We start from the raw sequence: 19,131 nt of genomic DNA, 5'->3' as shown, positions 1-19,131 counted from the left end.
GTCCACACATTCACCACATTAGTTTGGTTTGCAGTTAAACATGCATTTCAGTAATATAATTCATTAATTTCTCTACTTAAACCTAACAGTGATATTATGAAGTGCACACATAGTTAGTATAGTTAGTATTGGTGTTTGTTCTGTCCCCTATTGTGAATAAATGGTTTGGCCAAACCACTATAAAGGTTACCCTCCTGTGTCTTTGTGTTTAGGTGAGTTTGTGAGTTTAGTTGTGTAAACTTTGTGGGTATTTAAGGTTTTATATGTCACTTTTTGATTAGAGTTATGTTTAGCTGATCTCTTTTATGGCCCCATTAATTATATTTTGAACTTTGTCTTTTTTAACTCTACTGAGGGGGGGTAAGATTTAAAAACAAACAAAAAAACCCACTGCCTTTGCTGCTTGGTCCTTCACAGTGGGTCAAAAGTCCTCCACAGTGATGTCAGAGACTGACAGATTCATACAGAAAACAGTTACTTTAACTTATTGTTGATAAAGCTGGTTCTCCAAGCTATTGAATCATGGGGTGTACTTATTCTTTTAGAAAAATATCTTTGCTCTCTTATAACCTCAGCACATGCTGCATACTTGAATATTAAAGTCCCCAAATGCCACGGCCTTAGAGGTCATTTCTGTCTAATGAAATGTTGGCACAAGCTGGCTTAGATGACCTTCATTACTTACTGCAGCCAAAATGGGGCCTCTAATGTTGTTATGATTCTAGGAATAGTAAATCAAGCTGTCAGATAAATACATTGTTTCTGTTTAGAAGCCACTGTAATTGGGAAATTTCAGCAAAATGTCCTATGTAGGCAATAAAACCATCCTTTCCATCCCTTCAACCATTTTGTCATATTCCCTACTATAGGCAACCCTTTTAAACATCATACAGAGAAATATGTAGAAAAAAGAATGCAGAAAATTACATGCTGATATGTTGTATAAAATATGGATGTAGCCACTGTGATGTCAGCCGCTGGTTTGTGAAACTGAGCATTCTGGTCATCATCATCAAAGCAGACACCAATTCAGTTGAATTCAGTTCAGCAAGGTTTTATTTATATAGTGCCAAATCATAACAACAGTTGCCTCAAGTCACTTAATGTTATTAGATGAAGACCGTACAATAATAGAGAGAAAACATACAAAAATCCAACAATTAGATGCCCTCAAAGCAAGCGCTTGGTGAAAGTGGGAAGGAAAAACTCCCTTTTAACAGAAAGAACCAGGCACCATCTGCTGGAATAGGTTTCTTTCAAACTGAAAGAAACAAAGATAAAAATAAATCCAAGTAACTGTTTCAGTGCAAATGGTAAACCCAAGTCAGGAGACACTAAAAATAGCAGGAAATGAGCATCTAGCAGAGAATAAGGTACATGAGCAATCTAACAGCCAGTAGCCCATTGCTATTCGTGTTACGCACAAGACAATTAGTTACAGCGCCATATTTGCAAAAGCATCTAGTACCCAAGTGATAGCATCTCAACAGCCTTATCTGCCACCAAGGACACATATTTCCATTGAAGCCAGTTCAGGTAGAGCGTTTGTGTGAACGTTCACTCTTTTCCGTTTCATTTTGTTTCACCAGTGCAGGATTTGTTTCTGATTTAACCTTTCCTTAATGTAAATTTTGTTTGTCCAACCAAATATAGCAAGTTTCTCTGATTGTGTTGAAGCGGCCGTTTAATCTACAACTGAAATGGATTTCCGCTACAGTCACTATTGTTTTACGCGTCGACAATGAATTTTAATGTCGAGGGAAATATTCCTGGAGCTGGGAGAATTATGGTAAATAGCGATTTTCATGGGCTCAGTGGATGCTGTTTTGAAATAGGGCTCTGAGCTGTGTCAGTGTGGTGCATAATTTAATTTAAATTTCTGTAAGATTAATGTAGGGTGAAAATTACAGACTCGCGGGATCGAGACCTGTGCTAGAGGCCGTAATATATGCTGGGAAAGAAGACCGGCTCATCTTTCTAAATTAGATGTGTCATTGGTGACTACGTATTAAGCCTACCGACAAGGCAAGGCAAGGAGCTTATAGAGGGAGGCAAAAAAATAGGACCGTATACCCTCATTGTATGGTGTCTGGCAACAGAAGCAAGGGATCAATTTCAAGTATATGACTCACTGTACCCCAAAGGTCCAGGGTCTCTGATTGCAGCAAATTACAGCTTAAAGGGTCCTTCATACTGTTACACAAGTGCTCCAGACACACTGGCTGATGTCTGTGATGACATGTGATGCACTGGGCAGGGTTGGGGTGTGTATCAGAGTGTGTGTGTTGTTGGAGGGCAGCAGGCTTTAGTTCTTCCTCCCACTATTTATTTTTTTTTACCAAGCAGCCAATGTGTCAGATACATAAAATGAAGGGAAATAATTATGCCCTGACAGCAAACTGCATGCATGTGCCTCAGCCGCTAAGCAGTGCAAGGATGCCTCCTCAAAGAATATGTTTAATGGATTTCCTGGCTGCAGTAAGACAATATCAGATGAGCTGGTGGAAGTCCAAACCACAGCGTTTCCCAAGCTTCTGTTCGAAAATGCTAATGTGATTTTAAAATAATATGAAGCTTTGGCCTGTTTTACCTTGGATGGTCCCTGGGAGCAGTATGGATGGCTTCTCTCATGCTTTCGTGGCACATGACCTTGAGTGCTTTATTAATTTCCTTATTTTTTTAGGGCAAGACCTCGGGCTATTCACCTAAAAGATGAGTCAGGGGATCACTTGAGGCATTAAATCTCAAATTAGACAATTTCCAGTTAAAAAGACTTAAACAGTTCATTAACTGCTTTAATTATATTTTTTTTGCCGAAGAATAGTTAAATTACAATTATCAAATTAGCCTCGTTGCTTTATGTGCAAGCTTCCCTTTCAATTAGTCAAAAGGTTGGAATTATTTAAGATCTTTGGTGACAAAAGTCTGGTTAGCATCCAATTGTGTCAGGATCGTTCAGGGGGAAAAAAGTGGATGCATAATACCTCCATGCTGGATTACAGATAGGACTTTAAAAAGATAAACGCAGGAGAGATTGTCTCGCGGAATAATCCGATTGTGAAGTGGAGATGCTTTGAAAATGCTTCACTCAAACTGGCATTTAACCACTTGAATTAGAAGTCTTATTCACAAAGAGGATAAACTGTGCTGGAACAATCGGTTTCTCAGCTGAAAGCTATGAATCAGAAACTGGGTTTGCTTTTGGCGAGAAGACATGTGGGTTCGCTTTTTGACAGATATCTTTAATGCTGTTTACTCGAGGAGTTAAGTGACCGAGGATGCACAGTTCTCGCACTGACTCATTGTGTTTTGAAATGCACTGCACTCCATGTGTCATCTCTCTAAATGTGTGAATAAGGCTGAATATCATCTGCATTGTGGCGCTTCAAAACTCCTTTCCTGACTGACATATACTAAATCTCTTTACTGCCTTTTGTAAGATCTAAATATAAAGTGAAATATATGAGTAGCAACCATGAGGGGAAACAACAGTTTAGTGCATATTTATTCCCTTGGAAACAAGCTGTGAAAGCATAAAGGGGTCAGATTTACATGGTTAGCTTGCATGGAGTCATAATGTATAAATATGAACATTCCTCTTATATCATATTACCCTGAAAATTGCATTTGTAGAAAAGAAAAGCCTCATTCTGTCATTTGCAGGAGCTTGAAATTCTCATAACATAGGAGTCTGTTACAGGATTTCTAGTCTAGCGCTACACAGGGTCAGAGTAATTTATCATGATGATTGCTGTACAATAAGGACACCCCGGTCCACCACGGTATGTGCAACGCCTAACAAGCAACCAAATATTTCAGAGAAGATCATATAGATGGAATAAAAATGGTAGTGTGTCAATAACAACTTAAAATTGAATGCTAGATGCAAAGATATGTAAACAACCATAACAACCAAAATCTAAAAAATGAAATAAAATGTGATTGTCTGAATTCGATGGCTTATAGTTTTAGATGATATATCACAGCCATTCCTTTGGGGGCCTTAATGAAAACAAGCTATTATAAAACAAGGACAGAGAATAAAATTGCACTCGTGTAGACACAAGGTTATAAATAAACACTTTACATCCAAGATTAGACAGAAAACACAAAGATCCAAACAAATCAAGAAATGAAGTCACTACAATGATCAGCACACACTAATCATGATGAAGATGAATGAAGACTCGAAGGAGATTGGAACCTATTTTGGATGTAATAAGGAAATAAGTAGGATAAACCTGAACATGTCAGTCCCAGGGTCAAAGCAGGGAGATGTGCAAACATCCACTCTTACATCTACACCTATTTTTTGAGGGCATCTTGTTTAATAATGACAAATCTTTTTCTCAGTTAAACATGTTGCAAAATTCAAACAGCTTTAGGCTACAACTGTGTAAAAATACGACCTTTTAAATGTTACAGCATGTCATTATTTATTTAACGCAAATTAAGTCAAAATGCAGTGTGTGGAAAACCAAAGTGCACCCTTACTGCTTTTAGAAAATTTAAGATGGCTGGATGCCATGGAAGAAAGACATCAGCTATGATCTTAAAGAAGCAACTGATGCTGCTCATCAATCTAGGAAGGGTTACAATGCCATGTCCAAACAATTTGAAGTCCATCTTTCTAGAGTCAGAAAGGCTATTCACAAGTAGAAACCATTCAAGACAGTTGTCAATCTTCCCAGGAGTGGACATCCCAGCAAATTCATCACAAGGTCAGACTGTATTATGACATGCATCCATTTCCTTCTGCTTATCCATTTCAGGGTTGCGGGGGTGCCGGAGTCTATCACAGCTGTCATAATGCAAGAGAGATGCACCTTGGTCAACAAAACCCGGGAGCTACATCTCAGGCTCTACAGACCTCAGCTGATATGTTAAAGTTCATGACATCACAATTGGAAAAAAAGACTGAAGAAGTATGACTTGTTTAAAAGAGCTGCCAGGATAAAGCGCCTTCTCTCTAAAAAGACTGTGGCAGCAAATTTGCAACAAACCACTAACCTTCTCAAATAATGCTCTTTGGATGGATGCAACCAAACTGGAGATATTTGCTCACCACATGTGGCAAAAACTAAACACAGCATATTAGCAAAAACACCTGATACCAACTGCAAAGCACAGCGGTGGAGGGGTGATGGTTTGGGCTCCTTCTGAGCGCTATGTAATATGGCATGTGTTGCCAAGTTGTACTCACCTACAGATTTATTTATTTATTTTTAATCATATCCGGGTATGTAAAACCTTAGAGGAGGAATGTGCACTTTCGTTTTACCGTGGCTGTATTTTTAGTACAAGCTGGGATCATTGTTCATGAGCAGCAATTTCTGCTCCCTGTGTACTGTGCCAACAGCCTGTCGAAAGAGAACCGCCACTTCTTCATCTTCTTGATGTATTGAATCACTTCTTCCTTTCCTTCATCTAGTGGTCCTTGCTGCTCGCCTCAGCACATCGTAGCTGAACACCTTGCCTGTCTGAACCCAGTCCTGCTTCGCCAGCTACTGACATACAGATGCTTTAATTAGGTGTGGGTGTTACAGTGCAGACCTTTAGCTTTAACTTTCAAGGAGAGCTGGCACTGAACCTTGACAGTGTACAGGTGTGTAAGTTTAGTATTTTACATTCACCAGTATATTTAGCCCGTCACATCATTTAGTGTCACCTATGGAAGTGTACTGAAAAGGACATTCTGCACATTCGCCTTTCTATAGCATGTTAAATTATGCGAAAGTGTCAAAAAGTACTGAGTAGCCAATGAATAGCTATTAATATGATGGTTGGGGACGTGGACTCCTATATTACATTTATGACCCTCTGAAAGGCTCAATAAATCATTTCACTGCTTCAGTTGAGCAGTTCCACTTTTATTATATATAATACATTGACACAAATGACCCACATGTGACTCTGTAGGATCATATAGCAAAGGGAAGTTGCTCTAAAATGAAATTATATGTTTATCAGTATGTCTATTCTGTATATACGACTCCATCACTCACTGCACAATAACTGAAAACCAGACACGCAGGCACAGCCTGTGATTTAACAGCAAAGCCTCTGTCCCAAGGCCATATCATAATTTCTCCCTGGCCATTTTCCACAACCTAAAGTTATAGTTACTGGGAGCATAAAATTCTTGTAGTAATGGGAATAATTGATGACTGGCTATTTATGGGGATGGGAGCAGTCTGGCGTAACAAGGTCAGAGATGTGATTTGCAGGACAGTGCCTGGAGAATAAAGAGAAAAAAAAAAGGGGACCCTTTGCCTCAGATAAGAGGGAACAGAGAGCGGAGGAAGTTTGATGTTTACGTTTAAGGTGAATCACAGCAACTCAGAACAGGATGCAGTGTAATTCTTCCAGTGACACGCACAAAAGCACAGTTCAGTTATGAAAATAACTGAAGAACAGACTACACTGCATGATGTGAGACCCATCCGGCGCTCTTTTTTTTATTAACTGCAGTGTATTTTCATCAGCTTGAAACTAAACAGCTGGAAATGCAAGTATATCATCTGTTCTAATGAGGAGCACATTGCAGTGTCACTTTAAGTGGGCTGCATTAATGCCTTCGTAGCTCTATAATTAGCAAGATACAATTTTGCAAAACAGGTTATTCAGCAGTGACTGCGGAAGCCACCGCTAAGCTGATTTGATTTTCTGCCTCAGCGTCACCTGTAAGGGGCTGTTAAGGAGGAAGGAGAGGGAGGGGGAGGAGGGGGTGATTGGGTAGGAGGCAGGGACGTAGTAGAGTCACATAAATGTTTTCCTTGAGGAGAAGATGGTGTGATTTAAAAAAAAAAAAAAAAAACTCCAAGAGTGCCTCTGGCTGTAAGCAGCTGCATATTTCAGGGTTAGTGATAGACCACACTTACTCTGCTCGAGCAGTTTCAAGCTAATCTCAAGGATTAGGAGGAGGTAAGTGTTACCTGTAAGCTGCTGAATCTTGTGCTGAAACAAACTGAATTTATTTATGATGCTATATTATTTTCTAAAAATAAATAAATAAATAAATAAATGTGGGGGTTATGTTGCTGACCATGGTGCTGAAACCACAATTTTTATATGGGTAAGCCTATTATCAGTCACTGTAGGGACTGCTGTTCTTTTTATAGCTAAGGCATTGCTCAGACGACTTCTAATATATTTCTTGATAGCTTGATGTCAGTCTCATTCACAGCCTGACATTATAAAATCTGACGGGAGAACCTTTCTCTGTCCACCTACAGCTCTATTATTTTTTCGCAGGCAATCACCATTAAGAAGAAAAGTTGTTTTGTATCCGAATGGAACCATCACCAATAGATTCTTAAGTGACAGATGGCCGGCTAAACAGCCTCGCAGTGTTCTGGTGCTGACTGTGATGATTTAATTAAATTAATCATTTTCTCAGGCCATTTTCGCGGGACAAATGAAGTTTCCCAGTGGGTATTCCACAAAGCCCAGTCGAGAGAAACTCGATTACAAGTTGTACACAGCCGCGATCCTGCACACAAATTGGATCTGAATTACTTTCCGCGAAATATGGATTAATCAAGATGGTGTGGGTTAGAGGAAATGCCACGGGAGTGGTGGTGGCACGAATATCATCCATCATAAAGCAGCATGAGCCGTGTCTCCTCAAGCCACATCTGATCCCTGCAGAGTAAGACTAATTAGCGAGAGGGAATGTTTTCTGAGCAGGATGAAAACTCTGACGGGCCCGAGACGTCGTCTCCTCGCGCACCACGCGCATCTCAAAATAAAGCGCTTCCCTCGTACAAACACGCGCGCGCGCACGCCTCCCGCACGCCCGGAAAAGCCAGTGCTTATCATTTGAGTGCACTCAGTTCCCCCTCCAGACCACCAGTGTGGTTCATTCCAGCGCCTCTGTATCCTCAGTGCGAGGTGTGCTTCTGCTGTCATCCGCACTGAGCGAGGCGGTTCAATCACTCCTCTGACAGAGCAGCAAAGTGAAATACGATGGAGAGCGAGCAGAGCTGGTCTTGTGCTGGACGCGTATCTGGCAACGGGGTGAGTTAACAATGAATTGATACGAATCATTGGCCGCCCAGGGTTTTTTTTTTCCTTTCTTCTTTTCTAACAAGCAACAGGGCTATAATTTCCTTTTACACTGGAGTTCAAAAGTGGGGACGCGTTTTGTGAGGTGATGTGTAACAAGTGTCTTGGCTTGATTATCGTCTGCAAGCAGAGACGAGCGCAGATAGGAAACCTCACGGGACAAGTGATCTCCACTGAAATGAGATTTCTGACTATTAAAATGGTAAAGTTTGATTGTTTTTGTCAAATTGCCGTAAATTTCACAGAACCACATAAAGAGTTGTAAAGACCATGTGATCCGAGGATTTGGAAAAAAGGAGACCCACAGAGAAAGAGAGAGATTAGACTGGTATGAAATCATGGTAGAGGTGCTGAACGCACAAGAGATTTAGAGGTTTGCTTTATGCTGCCTTGTGCTTTTATTATCACTCAAGTCAGAGGACACATCTACATCGCTCCCCTCCATACACCTCCAAATGTCAGCTCCGAGATTCCCCATGGGGAAAATTGTATAACAAGTGGATATATAACAACAGTTTCAGAGTGGCGAGCTTAACACAACGAGTATGTCATTCACACTCTTGCAGATTTAATCAAAAGGCTGTGGAAGTGCTTTTGGACACAAAGGTGAAAATGAAAAAAAAAATCCTTTCTTACCTGGCTCTGTTTCTGGAGCAATCCAGGGAATATATTGTTTAAAATTGCAAGCTGATTGCAGAAGTATTAAAAAAAACACATATAATCAGCAGCATAAATAAAGGCAGAGCAAAACTCTTTCCCTTTTACATTACGACCTAGCAGGAGGTCAGAAATAAGTGCAACAATAAAAAGCAATCTTAGCAAACGTATAAAAGGCATTCTTCTATTTTTGCTGCCCCCAATCAAATAAAGGAATGGCTTCTTGATTGCTGCAGTACTGGTTGCAGTGTGGTTATCCTTCAAAAGAGCCTGAAGTTCAGAAACAGATTTCAAATGCAGATAGATTTGTTCATTTGAACTGCATTATCTTCCGCAGGTCTGTCACGATCATGAAAATTCGTCACGGTTATAAATATCATTTCACTTTGGTCCTCCTACCACAAAGTATGCTGTGTACAGATCTTCTCAGACAGATCTTTTCTCAAGTAAAATCCCCAAAAGGATGGCAAGCGAATATGCTCAGTGAACCAGCTGGCACAAGTATTAAGACAACATCTGACCTGAACTGACATTTTCCCAACACAGCTGTGTGGAATAACATTAAAAACGAGATCTATTCAGCTCTCATGCTTTGATTTTGCTATCTTAGACTTTTCTGCCAGTGTCTCCCTCTTCGCTCTTCTCCCATATGCTTACACATACAGTTGCATTTGTTGTCTTTTTTATTCTTTCTGCCCTGTGTCTCAGACTTTGAGTGAGTGGCAGCCGTCTTTTGAGACACCTGGCCTGTGATGTCCCTGGAGAAACTGCAGCATTGCTTTGCCGAATGGCGCATGTTTTGATTGCCTCTTCCTTTCATAACAGTTGTCCAATTTCATGGCTATTAGGCTTGTTAATAGGAGCGGAGAGAAGAGAGAGCACAGAGCCCATTGGTGTGCTTGAGGTGAAACCTTTGATTAGAGGGGATTGATTGTGATGCTAAGAGACAGTGTCACATGTCAGTTATGTATAGAAACTGATAGAGACGTGGCCTGTGTTGTTATTACCCATCGGGCCTTACTCATAAAGCCCAGTGATTGATAAAAGGTAACTCAATCTGACACGGCCCCTTGGGTGTAGAAGCATGAATGAAGCATTTCACAGAGTTTATTTTAGTTACCCTTCTTGGTTGGTTGTACTACAGGAAAAAAAGGTAGAATTTGGGCAAGTTTTAGCTTATTTATCTTATTGATTGTTACATAATATAGCCAAAAGTAATGCAGCCAAACAGCCAGAAAACTTTCATCCTACTGATTAAATTCTGTAATTAAAACGAAATGAATAAAAAACTCAGTTACAGCCAATTATTTCAGCAGTATTATGTGCATTAGTTGTGGTCATTATCGACACTTTGCTTCAAGACCTTGTAGAAAAAACCCAGAACTTGAAGGAGAGCCATGCAAAATGAATGATTTTATTCAATATTCCACATCACGGGTACAAATCTGCTTTAAAGGCTCCGGTACACTGGGTCAAGCTCAGAAACTGTGATCTGTGCTTTTAAAAAGCTTGGGAGGATTCCCGAAAGACAGAATAAGTCATAGGAATATGCTTAAGCAGGAAGAGTAATTTAAACTGCGAATGTATAAATAAGGACTTATGATTAATGACTAAAATTAACATTGCTAAATTAGGTTTGTCTGAATATGTCTCCCAAAACACGATGCATGAAATCATTATTGCCCCAAGAGATGCTGCTAAAAATGAGGCTCCTGTGAGTCAGATGTGTATTGGCTATCATACCAGAGTCCTGTGGATAAACAAACCAGCATAGATTTTTAATTTTAGGCAAATGCGTTTGTATATTTTTAAAGTTTGTTGGTAATGTGGCGATTTATCGAACTTTTTCTCTTGTGAGGGAGTCGGTCTCTTCAGAGTGTTTACAGTAGTTGCGAGCTGTACAGATCAATACTTTACAAACAGCCAGCTGTCAGAGTTGAAGTGGCTGGTGTTTTAGGATTCATTGTTTCTGCACTGTTGTAAATTGTGTAGAGCAGCTCGCCGAGCCTCTCCTGTGAATCTATTGATAGAGCTGGCATGTCAAATCTTTTCATTTCCGAGAAACTGAGACAGTTGTATGGTAATGCGGAGGGTCTCTCAACCACACAGTCTCGTTCAAAGTGAAACAGATTCCCCTCTCTGCGACAACAGAAAGCACACAGCTCCGCAATGCTTAACGGTGGGATCTCTCAATTAAAAATGAAAACGAGATCTTCCCAAATGAGTCTGCAACAAAGACTCCACTTAAAACTGTCCATTGTGCAACAGGCCTGACTTTGATGGAAATCAAAGGACAGCAGTGGGATGATAAAACTGAATATTTATGGCCTTTTCCTGAACCAGAGATGTCCCCGAGTACTTTTGAGCCTTTTTAACAGCAGATGAAATTGCACTTGAAAGTTGTAGGCAGGTTGCTCGACAACTGAAATGAGGAGCTCAAGTGCCTTTTACTATTGTGAACAAATCACTGAACTACCTCTTTGGTCAATGACACATAGGTGCAGACTAGTGCATTTGCATACTCGTGCAAACCCAGAAGTAAAAGCTACTAATTATTTGAGCACTGCATCTTTAACCTTTAGTGTGTAGTGCACTGTTAAGGTTTAAATCTGTGTCTTTTTCTCTCACCCTGCTGCAGAATGCATGAGTTGTCTGCAGACGCTGTCGCTGAATCGTCTTTGGCTGCAGGGCTGTGAGCAGCTACCATGACGTACCCTAACACCAGCACGCTCACAGTCAACTTCACTGGAGCTTTGGACGGCCATGACTCCGGAGGAAACATCTACCGCCCCTTTTCCGTCTTCAGCGTTCTCACTCTCACTTTACTGGCGATGCTGGTGGTGGCCACCTTCGTGTGGAACTTGCTGGTGCTGGTCACCATCCTGAGGGTGAGAACGTTTCACCGAGTGCCCCACAACCTGGTGGCTTCGATGGCCATCTCAGATGTGATGGTGGCTGCTCTGGTCATGCCCCTAAGCCTAGTCCACGAGCTGAACGGCAGACTGTGGAAACTGGGGCGCGTCCTGTGCCAGGTGTGGATCTCATTCGACGTGCTCTGCTGCACAGCCAGCATCTGGAACGTGACGGCCATTGCGCTGGACCGCTACTGGTCCATCACCAGGCACCTGGAGTACACACTCAAGACACGCAAAAAGATCTCCAATGTGATGATAGCGCTCACTTGGCTGCTGTCCTCTATCATCTCCTTGTCACCGCTCTTCGGCTGGGGAGAGACTTACTCAGAGGGGATGAAGTGCCAGGTGAGCCAGGAGCCTTCCTACACCATTTTCTCCACCTTTGGGGCATTTTACCTCCCTCTTTGTGTGGTTCTCTTTGTTTATTGGAAGATCTACAAGGCTGCCAAGTTTCGGATTGGCTCCCGCAAGTCCAACACAATCACACCCATGGCTGAGGTAATTACTTTAATTTTTATATAATAACTCCTCACGTAGGTTACAGTATCACTGCTCTCCCTTTCCTTCATCAACCAGCTATTGCCCCTGACCTGCAAATATGGATTGCTGTGCAGTTTTTTTTAATATTGGCTGATAAATTACTCTGATGTGATCAGGGAAACATAAGTATCCGGTGTGTGAGCATAAAGCCATCCTGCTCATCACCATCAGACTGTTAATGTGCGTAGGAAGAAGGTAGAAAACTATAAATACTACCTCCGGCATCTTTCATGAAACATGCATCTGCCTTTGGTGTTATTATAATCAGCAGATACAAAAAGGTCTCCATTAAGCAAACATTTAATCAGGGAAGTTTTCTTTTCACTTAGATTTACAACACATCAGTGAGAGATTATGCTACTTTTACAGTCTTACAAAAACAATCCTTTTCCTTAAACTGTGAAAGGCTACTTATAAAGTCATTTAGCATCCAGGGATTCTCAGGCCTTAGCAAGCAGCCACAGAAGTAAAAACAAATTTTGTTTTTATTTATCTCATTTATTAATTTCATTTATGTAATGTCCATAATTTTCCCAATTCCTCAAGATACACATTTGTTATGCAGGTGTGACAAAATTATTAACTCTTGGTCAAGGAGGGCCGATCACCCAGTAAATGATCCACATCTGTTATTGCTTTGATGAACATTCGTGTCAAGTTTCATTACACAGACAATCATTCAACCAGCTATAGCAATTATACAACGCGGAATATGTCTAATTTGTGATTTTTGTTTTCCACAGACATATCCACCACTGGTTACGTTTTATGTCTCTCAGTATTTCACCAAAGTTTACTCTAATCATTTCCAAGCATACGCCGAGCCCTCCAGTGTGCCTGCACCAATGTATGATGTGAGCAGTGGCATCAGCATCCAAGATAATAAACTTCCTACACTGATCCATTAAAAACACCCACTCACACACATACATAAACACACAATGCACCAGAAATAGAGTTCACTGAGGTAAGATTCCTGACCTAGTTGCACAAATAACTTGAGGATGCCAAAAGCCATATTATTTGGCTCCAGAAAATGGCTTGAATGACTCCACAAATCCAAATGCATCAGTCTTTTGGACTGCGTTCAAGCTTTCAGTAAAAATTTACTGTCAAACTGTGTTGACAGTATTTTATATTTTAGCCCAAACATAAAATAACTGCACAAACATTAGCTGTAAGCCAGCTTCTTGCCCCTGTGCATTCATGAAACAGATTCTAGTCTAATACGCTGATATTTACCTCATGCAATCGCTTAAACTTACCTAAGGATTAATCATAGGATTAAACGTTTAAAAACTTGAACTTTTTACACATCTTAGACTCATTCACCTGCTGTATATAAAGGCATACTTGCAGTTATATAAGTGCCCATTTTAGCAGCTGCATCTTTTACTATTATATTGAACCATTTCTTAAATTATAAGCCCCCATGCCAGCGGCAATATGCTTTTAACTCCTGGCCTCTGTTGTAAAAGGATTTGCTTCGTCTATCTCATCACTTATATTGTACAGTGACCTGTATTGATTCAACTAAATTTACTCCAGAGAGTAAAAGTTCCTGTACCGGAGTGCAGGTTCTTGCTTAAATGTTGTACAGGACACAACAGTGTAGACTGTTGTCCTTTCTGCTTTTCTTCCAACGCATTTCGACAGATAGTTTGTCTTTATAAATGCTGCGACCTGAACTTAACCGGATGAACAAGAAATAACATCGGCCTTGAGATGCACCAGGCGACAGTAAGAGAGGAGAAAGTCAGAGGATAAATGTTGACATTTCTCTTCCTGGCTGTGCGTTGTGTTTGCAAAATGGAGAAAATGGGCTTCTGGAAACTGCAGATTAAAACACGGCTCTGGCTTTATATTCTCAGTGTGTGTGTGTGTGTGTGTGCGTGCGTGTGAAATGAAAGAATAATAACTTTGGCTTGCTGATCAACCAGTTGATCCACACACCATTTCCCCACCAGCCTAATATCCATCTTCTGTTGAGCAGCCTCAACATTTTCACTTCCACATTTGCTTATCTCTGGCCTGCGTTGTTAAAGACATTGCTTTGCTTATTTAAGAGTTAATCAGATTTCCCAGATCGATTAATAAATCAATGGGTTAAGTGATTTATTTCCTGATCGGCTGTCTCCTAGGTAAAGGAGGAGACACAGCAGCCCCAGATGGTGTTTACTGTGCGCCACGCCACCGTGACCTTCCAGACAGACGGGGACACATGGCGCGAGCAGAAGGAGAAGAAGGCTGCGCTGATGGTAGGCATTCTGATTGGCGTGTTTGTGCTCTGCTGGATCCCCTTCTTCATCACCGAGCTCATCGTCCCACTGTGTTCCTGCGACATCCCACCTATCTGGAAGAGCATCTTCTTGTGGCTGGGCTACTCCAACTCCTTCTTTAACCCACTTATATACACCGCATTTAATAAGAACTACAACAATGCCCTGAGGAACCTCTTTTCCAGGCAGCGATAAGCCGTTCTGCAAGCTTAGCCGACACGCTACACCAGCATCTGCTCCACAGTGTTAGCCTACTTCTCATGACGAATCTGTGTCGGCTACTCAATCACTATCAGATGGATGGTAGCCTAACACTGTATATAACAGTCACCATGATGGGCTGTAGACTAATGTTTTGAAGCCGGGAGTTCAGTGTTTTGGTGACTGCAAGTTTGGTTTTTGGAAACCAGAGGTGGCAGAAGTGTTGGATGGGTCTCCTGAACCCCAGGACGCTATGCAAGCAGTGCCCAAAACCGTACCCAGCATTATTGTCTATTTTTGCTATAAATGGGACCACAGTTATTAAAATGAACACCATGCTGCTTTGGAGAGGATTTGAAAATAGCACTAGAGACCAAGAACTCAGTAGCAAAATGTTTACTGAGGCTGTAACTCAAGTGTACATTGGGTGGGGGTGGGTGGGTTCTCATGGAGTGCTGTACAGTCTGACTACTTATCACAACCAGAGAAGTTGTTCGCTGCTGGCCAGTAGGAAAGATGCAGGTTTAAAGAATTTAAACACTATGAGAGCGCATTTAGACACAGTTCTCACAGCCACGAATGGCACCATGGGCCAAAAGTGTCATCATCAGTGCTGGCACACCCTTTGGTGTTGTTTCAGCTGTTCGAGTACCTCTGGGTTTTTGTAACCAGGTGCCGCAGCCAGGGTCAAGACACAAATCAGTGTTTTAGCAGCATTTTAATGATATATAAGTACGGAAGCTTGGCGAGTCACAGATTTTACAGAGGGAGGCTTCTTTGCGTCTGGTTTTGACCTCTCCTCTTATACCAGCACTGCAGTGGAGGTTCTGTCTGAAGGCCGACACCTGTTGTTCAGGAGAACTATGCGGCGAGTACTTGTGCCCTCAGCACTTATATAAGGGCCCCATTATACCTGCCACATTGGTCACTTTGTGTACTGACAGGAATCGCACAGCCGCATCCGTTTATGCTTGCCGTATGATGATTTTGCGGCAATGGCAAAACACTAAAGGTTACGGCGAGCATACTGGCTCCATAGATGGTAGGAGCTGTAGCAACATCACTCTTTTTGTGCAAAGAGACCAATCTGGCAAGCATAAATGAGCCATAAAAACCCAGAGGTCCCATCTATTTTTATGTAGTCTATAATGATAACCAGAAACTGTGTTTGGAAGAAGAAAAAAGAAAAGTCTTTCAGTTTTTTTGGTCTGTCTATTAGAGAAAGTAACCTCACAGCTGGACTGAGCTAATATGTCTGCAAGAAGGAAAATAAATTGCTTGTGCTGCGGCGGCAGCAGCAGGTACGGCACTGTCTACATGTTAGCTTTCTCCCGTCTCGCTCATTTCAAGCTTGTTAACGAGAAATGCATGTTAACGTGCTTGTCAACAATTTCATCATGTGTGAGCCTGCTGAGATTAAAAAGTAGAGCTGGAATAAAATTTCAGAAAAGTCGGGTAGAGCTGAGCGAGCTGAACTTCATAAATGATAAATTGAGAACCTGCTGGGGATTTTGTGCTGTAACACATCAAAATACTCATCGTCAGTAACATCTCAAGCAAAGGATTTAATCTAATTATAGAAAAGATGGGTTGTAGTACACAACCCTCTAGGAAAACTGTTGAAAAACGTCTACCTTTTAGCTAGATACACGCTGTGGTATCACATAAAATTCATTCAGACATGCTTGCTGATAAATGTGCATTCTGTCCTCTAATGCTGACGAGCTACACACTAATATTTCTTGCACTTTGTCTACACACTAGTGAGAGTTTTATGAAAGCGGAGAAAAATAGCCACACAAGACATTATTTTCATTTGTTTGAATAAATCCTTTGTTGAGGAGCTGCAGCCACAAATGATCACATCTTACTCCTATTCCAATAACAGATGGATACAAAAGATCTTTTGACTGTTGTAAAGCTGCTCAAAGCATTATCACAATAATAGATTCCAACACGTCAGTCGGAATTGAATTGAGCTATAAAAATAGAGGCGTTAAACTTGATTATACTGTAGTATGAGGGTTACAGGAGTAAGAAAACCTCGTGTCAAGTGACCAACATCCCTGAGCAGCTCAAAAAAACCGACACAAAACACAGAGATGATAGAGCTGATTTAATAGTGTTTTCCATTTTTAGGTCTTTTTGTATGACTCCCCTGTTTTCCTGCACAAATTACTTTCTACATAATCATTCCCCACTGTGGAATCGGTTAATGAACCTTTACTTTTTGTGAAATAGACTGTGTTGTGAGGAATCACATATGAGAAATGGATTTTCGATAAAAAAATAAAATGCCCTACAGTATTATGCAAATTCTTCAGCTGCCCCACATTTTTTTAAATAATTTGTTAGGAAATGTCAGAAATAGGTGCAGTGAATTATTGAGATGTGCAAACATTAATGCAAAATCTGAGTTTGGACAATTCTAATGATCTTGAAAGTCAATATTTGGTTTGAACGCCTTTCTTCAGCACAACCTGAACTCTCTTGGGAAACTTTTCATTTCTTCAGGAATAGTTTTCCAGGTTTCCTGAAAACTCTTTTTTGGATGTTGGCTGCCTTGTCTTCTATTTTTTCTCAAGATGATCCAAAGCTGCTTCAGTAATGCTGAGGTCCGGGCTCTGGGGAGATCGATCAATGACCAGAGGAACACTGATCAATGATCAGTGTTCCTCTTTGTGTTTTTCTGTTCAGGTTTTACTGCACTGCCGGTGTGTTTCAGTTCAATTTAATTGTATTTCTGTATCCAATCACAACAACAGTTGCTTCAAAGAGCTTTAATGTTTGGGATCATTGTCGTGCTGAAAGAAGAAGCCAGACATTGTCCAGATAATATGGCTCAAAATATTTTCTGTTTTCATAATTCTATCAATTTTGTCGGGATCAACAACAAGACTGACTGAAGTGAAGCACTAAGCCACGACAGCTCCTCCACAGTTTTACAGATGGCTGTAGATGCTCGACGTTGTACCTTTCTCCTGACCTCTGAAGACAATTTGAACCAAAAATTTCAAATCTGAATCATTACTAAGACCTGCTGCCACTGATTTTCAGTCCAGTTCTGGTGCAATATGGCAGACCTGAACCTTTTCCCTCTGTTTCCCTTCCTTAAGAATGGCTTCTTGTTAGCCACTCTTCCACTGAGATCATTTCAGTGAACAGTAGATGGATTCACTGAAGGGCCAGATGCATCTCTCAGGTCCTGTGTCAGGTCTTTGCTGGATGTGTTCCTTATTTCTTAACAGCATGACTTTAACATACCGTCCATCTGTTTTCGATAGTTTTTTTAAGGCCTGACACTTAGTCCTCCACTTTGTCAGTTTCCTCAAATTTTTTAAGGACACAAAGCACACTGTATATACACCAATATACGCCAAGGTTTCAGCTGAGAATCACATCATTGGTGCAAAAATACTATTTTCTACCTGTCAGACTGTTATTTTGGGCATAAATCATGGATTCAGCAAAAGAAGTGGAAACATGATTGACAGTTTTTGCAACAGGCTGCTAGTAACAAAGTGCCTAAAGACACCTTTTAAATTTGGTTCTTTGCTAAGTCGTCTGTTATCTGTAGATACAACACTGGTTCTTCCCTTGAGCTAGGTGCCTTTTTTATGCTTGAATTATTCATAGGTCAGTGTTCAGTGGCTTGATGAAAAGCAAACAAACAAAACACATTCTTCTGAAAATTCCACTGGACTGAACTGAACATGAGTGAAAAAACAGCCAATGGCCAAAGAAAAAACTTTGAAAGATCTTCAGATAGCCTGGAGAACTATCTCAGTTATTCTCAAGACCACTTTAAGAAACTGCAGCAACGTCTATCTCCTTAGAAGCAAAATATAAAGAAATAAGGGTGGCTGAAGACTTTTGCACAGTACTGGAGAACATCTTTAAGGTTTCTTGCACCATTGCCATGAAATGTTCTCTTTTTTCCCACGTTTAATCTGATGTGGTAAGATGATAAAGTGCAAAAAAACCCCCAGCTGACAATATTCTGTGATGAATAAAGAAAATGCATGAAGAAAAATGCTGATTGTTATTACATTCGTTGTGATATTCTCTGGTAAATATCATCCTTTGGGATTCTTTCATTGATTAACTTCGTGCTAATCAATAAAATCTCTAGATTCTTCACCCCTCTTTTTTCTTTTCTTTTTTTTTGTGTGTGTTATGACCCAGCTCAGGAAATGCAAAGTGGCCCTGTTTACCATCTGTTCCGTGTGTCCTATTCAGAAAAAGAATTAAAAAACCAAACCATCATGTTCAACTGTGTCAGCCTTTTTTTCATTTGCGCATGCTCTGCTGCACACAAGCCTTGGATGATAAAATTAACAATAAACAAACAAACACTCCGTTTGTGATAAAGCGAGTCAAGTTCACAACTTCTGTTTAATTTATGAAAGTAACAGCTGTAGAGGCTGAGCCACGAGGCACACTGCTAGGTATTTGTTAACTGTTGGCATGCA

At 40.7% G+C, this 19,131-nt stretch overlaps 1 protein-coding gene across 1 annotated transcript; it reads left to right on the top strand.

Annotated features, from left to right (window-relative positions):
• The first annotated feature begins 7,764 nt into the window (after window positions 1–7,764).
• On the top strand, window positions 7,765–18,923 carry htr5ab (5-hydroxytryptamine (serotonin) receptor 5A, genome duplicate b). The gene is made up of 3 exons (XM_003439220.5): window positions 7,765–8,019; window positions 11,363–12,137; window positions 14,321–18,923. Exons 2-3 carry the CDS (start codon window positions 11,430–11,432, stop codon window positions 14,651–14,653), a joined length of 1,041 nt encoding a protein of 346 aa, XP_003439268.1. The 5' UTR covers window positions 7,765–8,019; window positions 11,363–11,429; the 3' UTR covers window positions 14,654–18,923.
• Window positions 18,924–19,131: the final 208 nt, after the last annotated feature.

Source organism: Oreochromis niloticus, linkage group LG9, assembly GCF_001858045.2.
Source record: "Oreochromis niloticus isolate F11D_XX linkage group LG9, O_niloticus_UMD_NMBU, whole genome shotgun sequence".
Classification (NCBI taxonomy): domain Eukaryota; kingdom Metazoa; phylum Chordata; class Actinopteri; order Cichliformes; family Cichlidae; genus Oreochromis; species Oreochromis niloticus.
The sequence above is the reverse complement of the archived record's forward strand: the minus strand, read 5'-3'. Positions and strand labels throughout refer to the sequence as shown.

Coding starts and splice junctions, on each gene's coding strand:
- htr5ab (XM_003439220.5), top strand. CDS start 11,430: ATGACGTACCCTAACACCAGCACGCTCACAGTCAACTTCACTGGAGCT. Junction 12,138..14,320: donor CAATCACACCCATGGCTGAG/GTAATTACTTTA, acceptor GCTGTCTCCTAG/GTAAAGGAGGAGACACAGCA.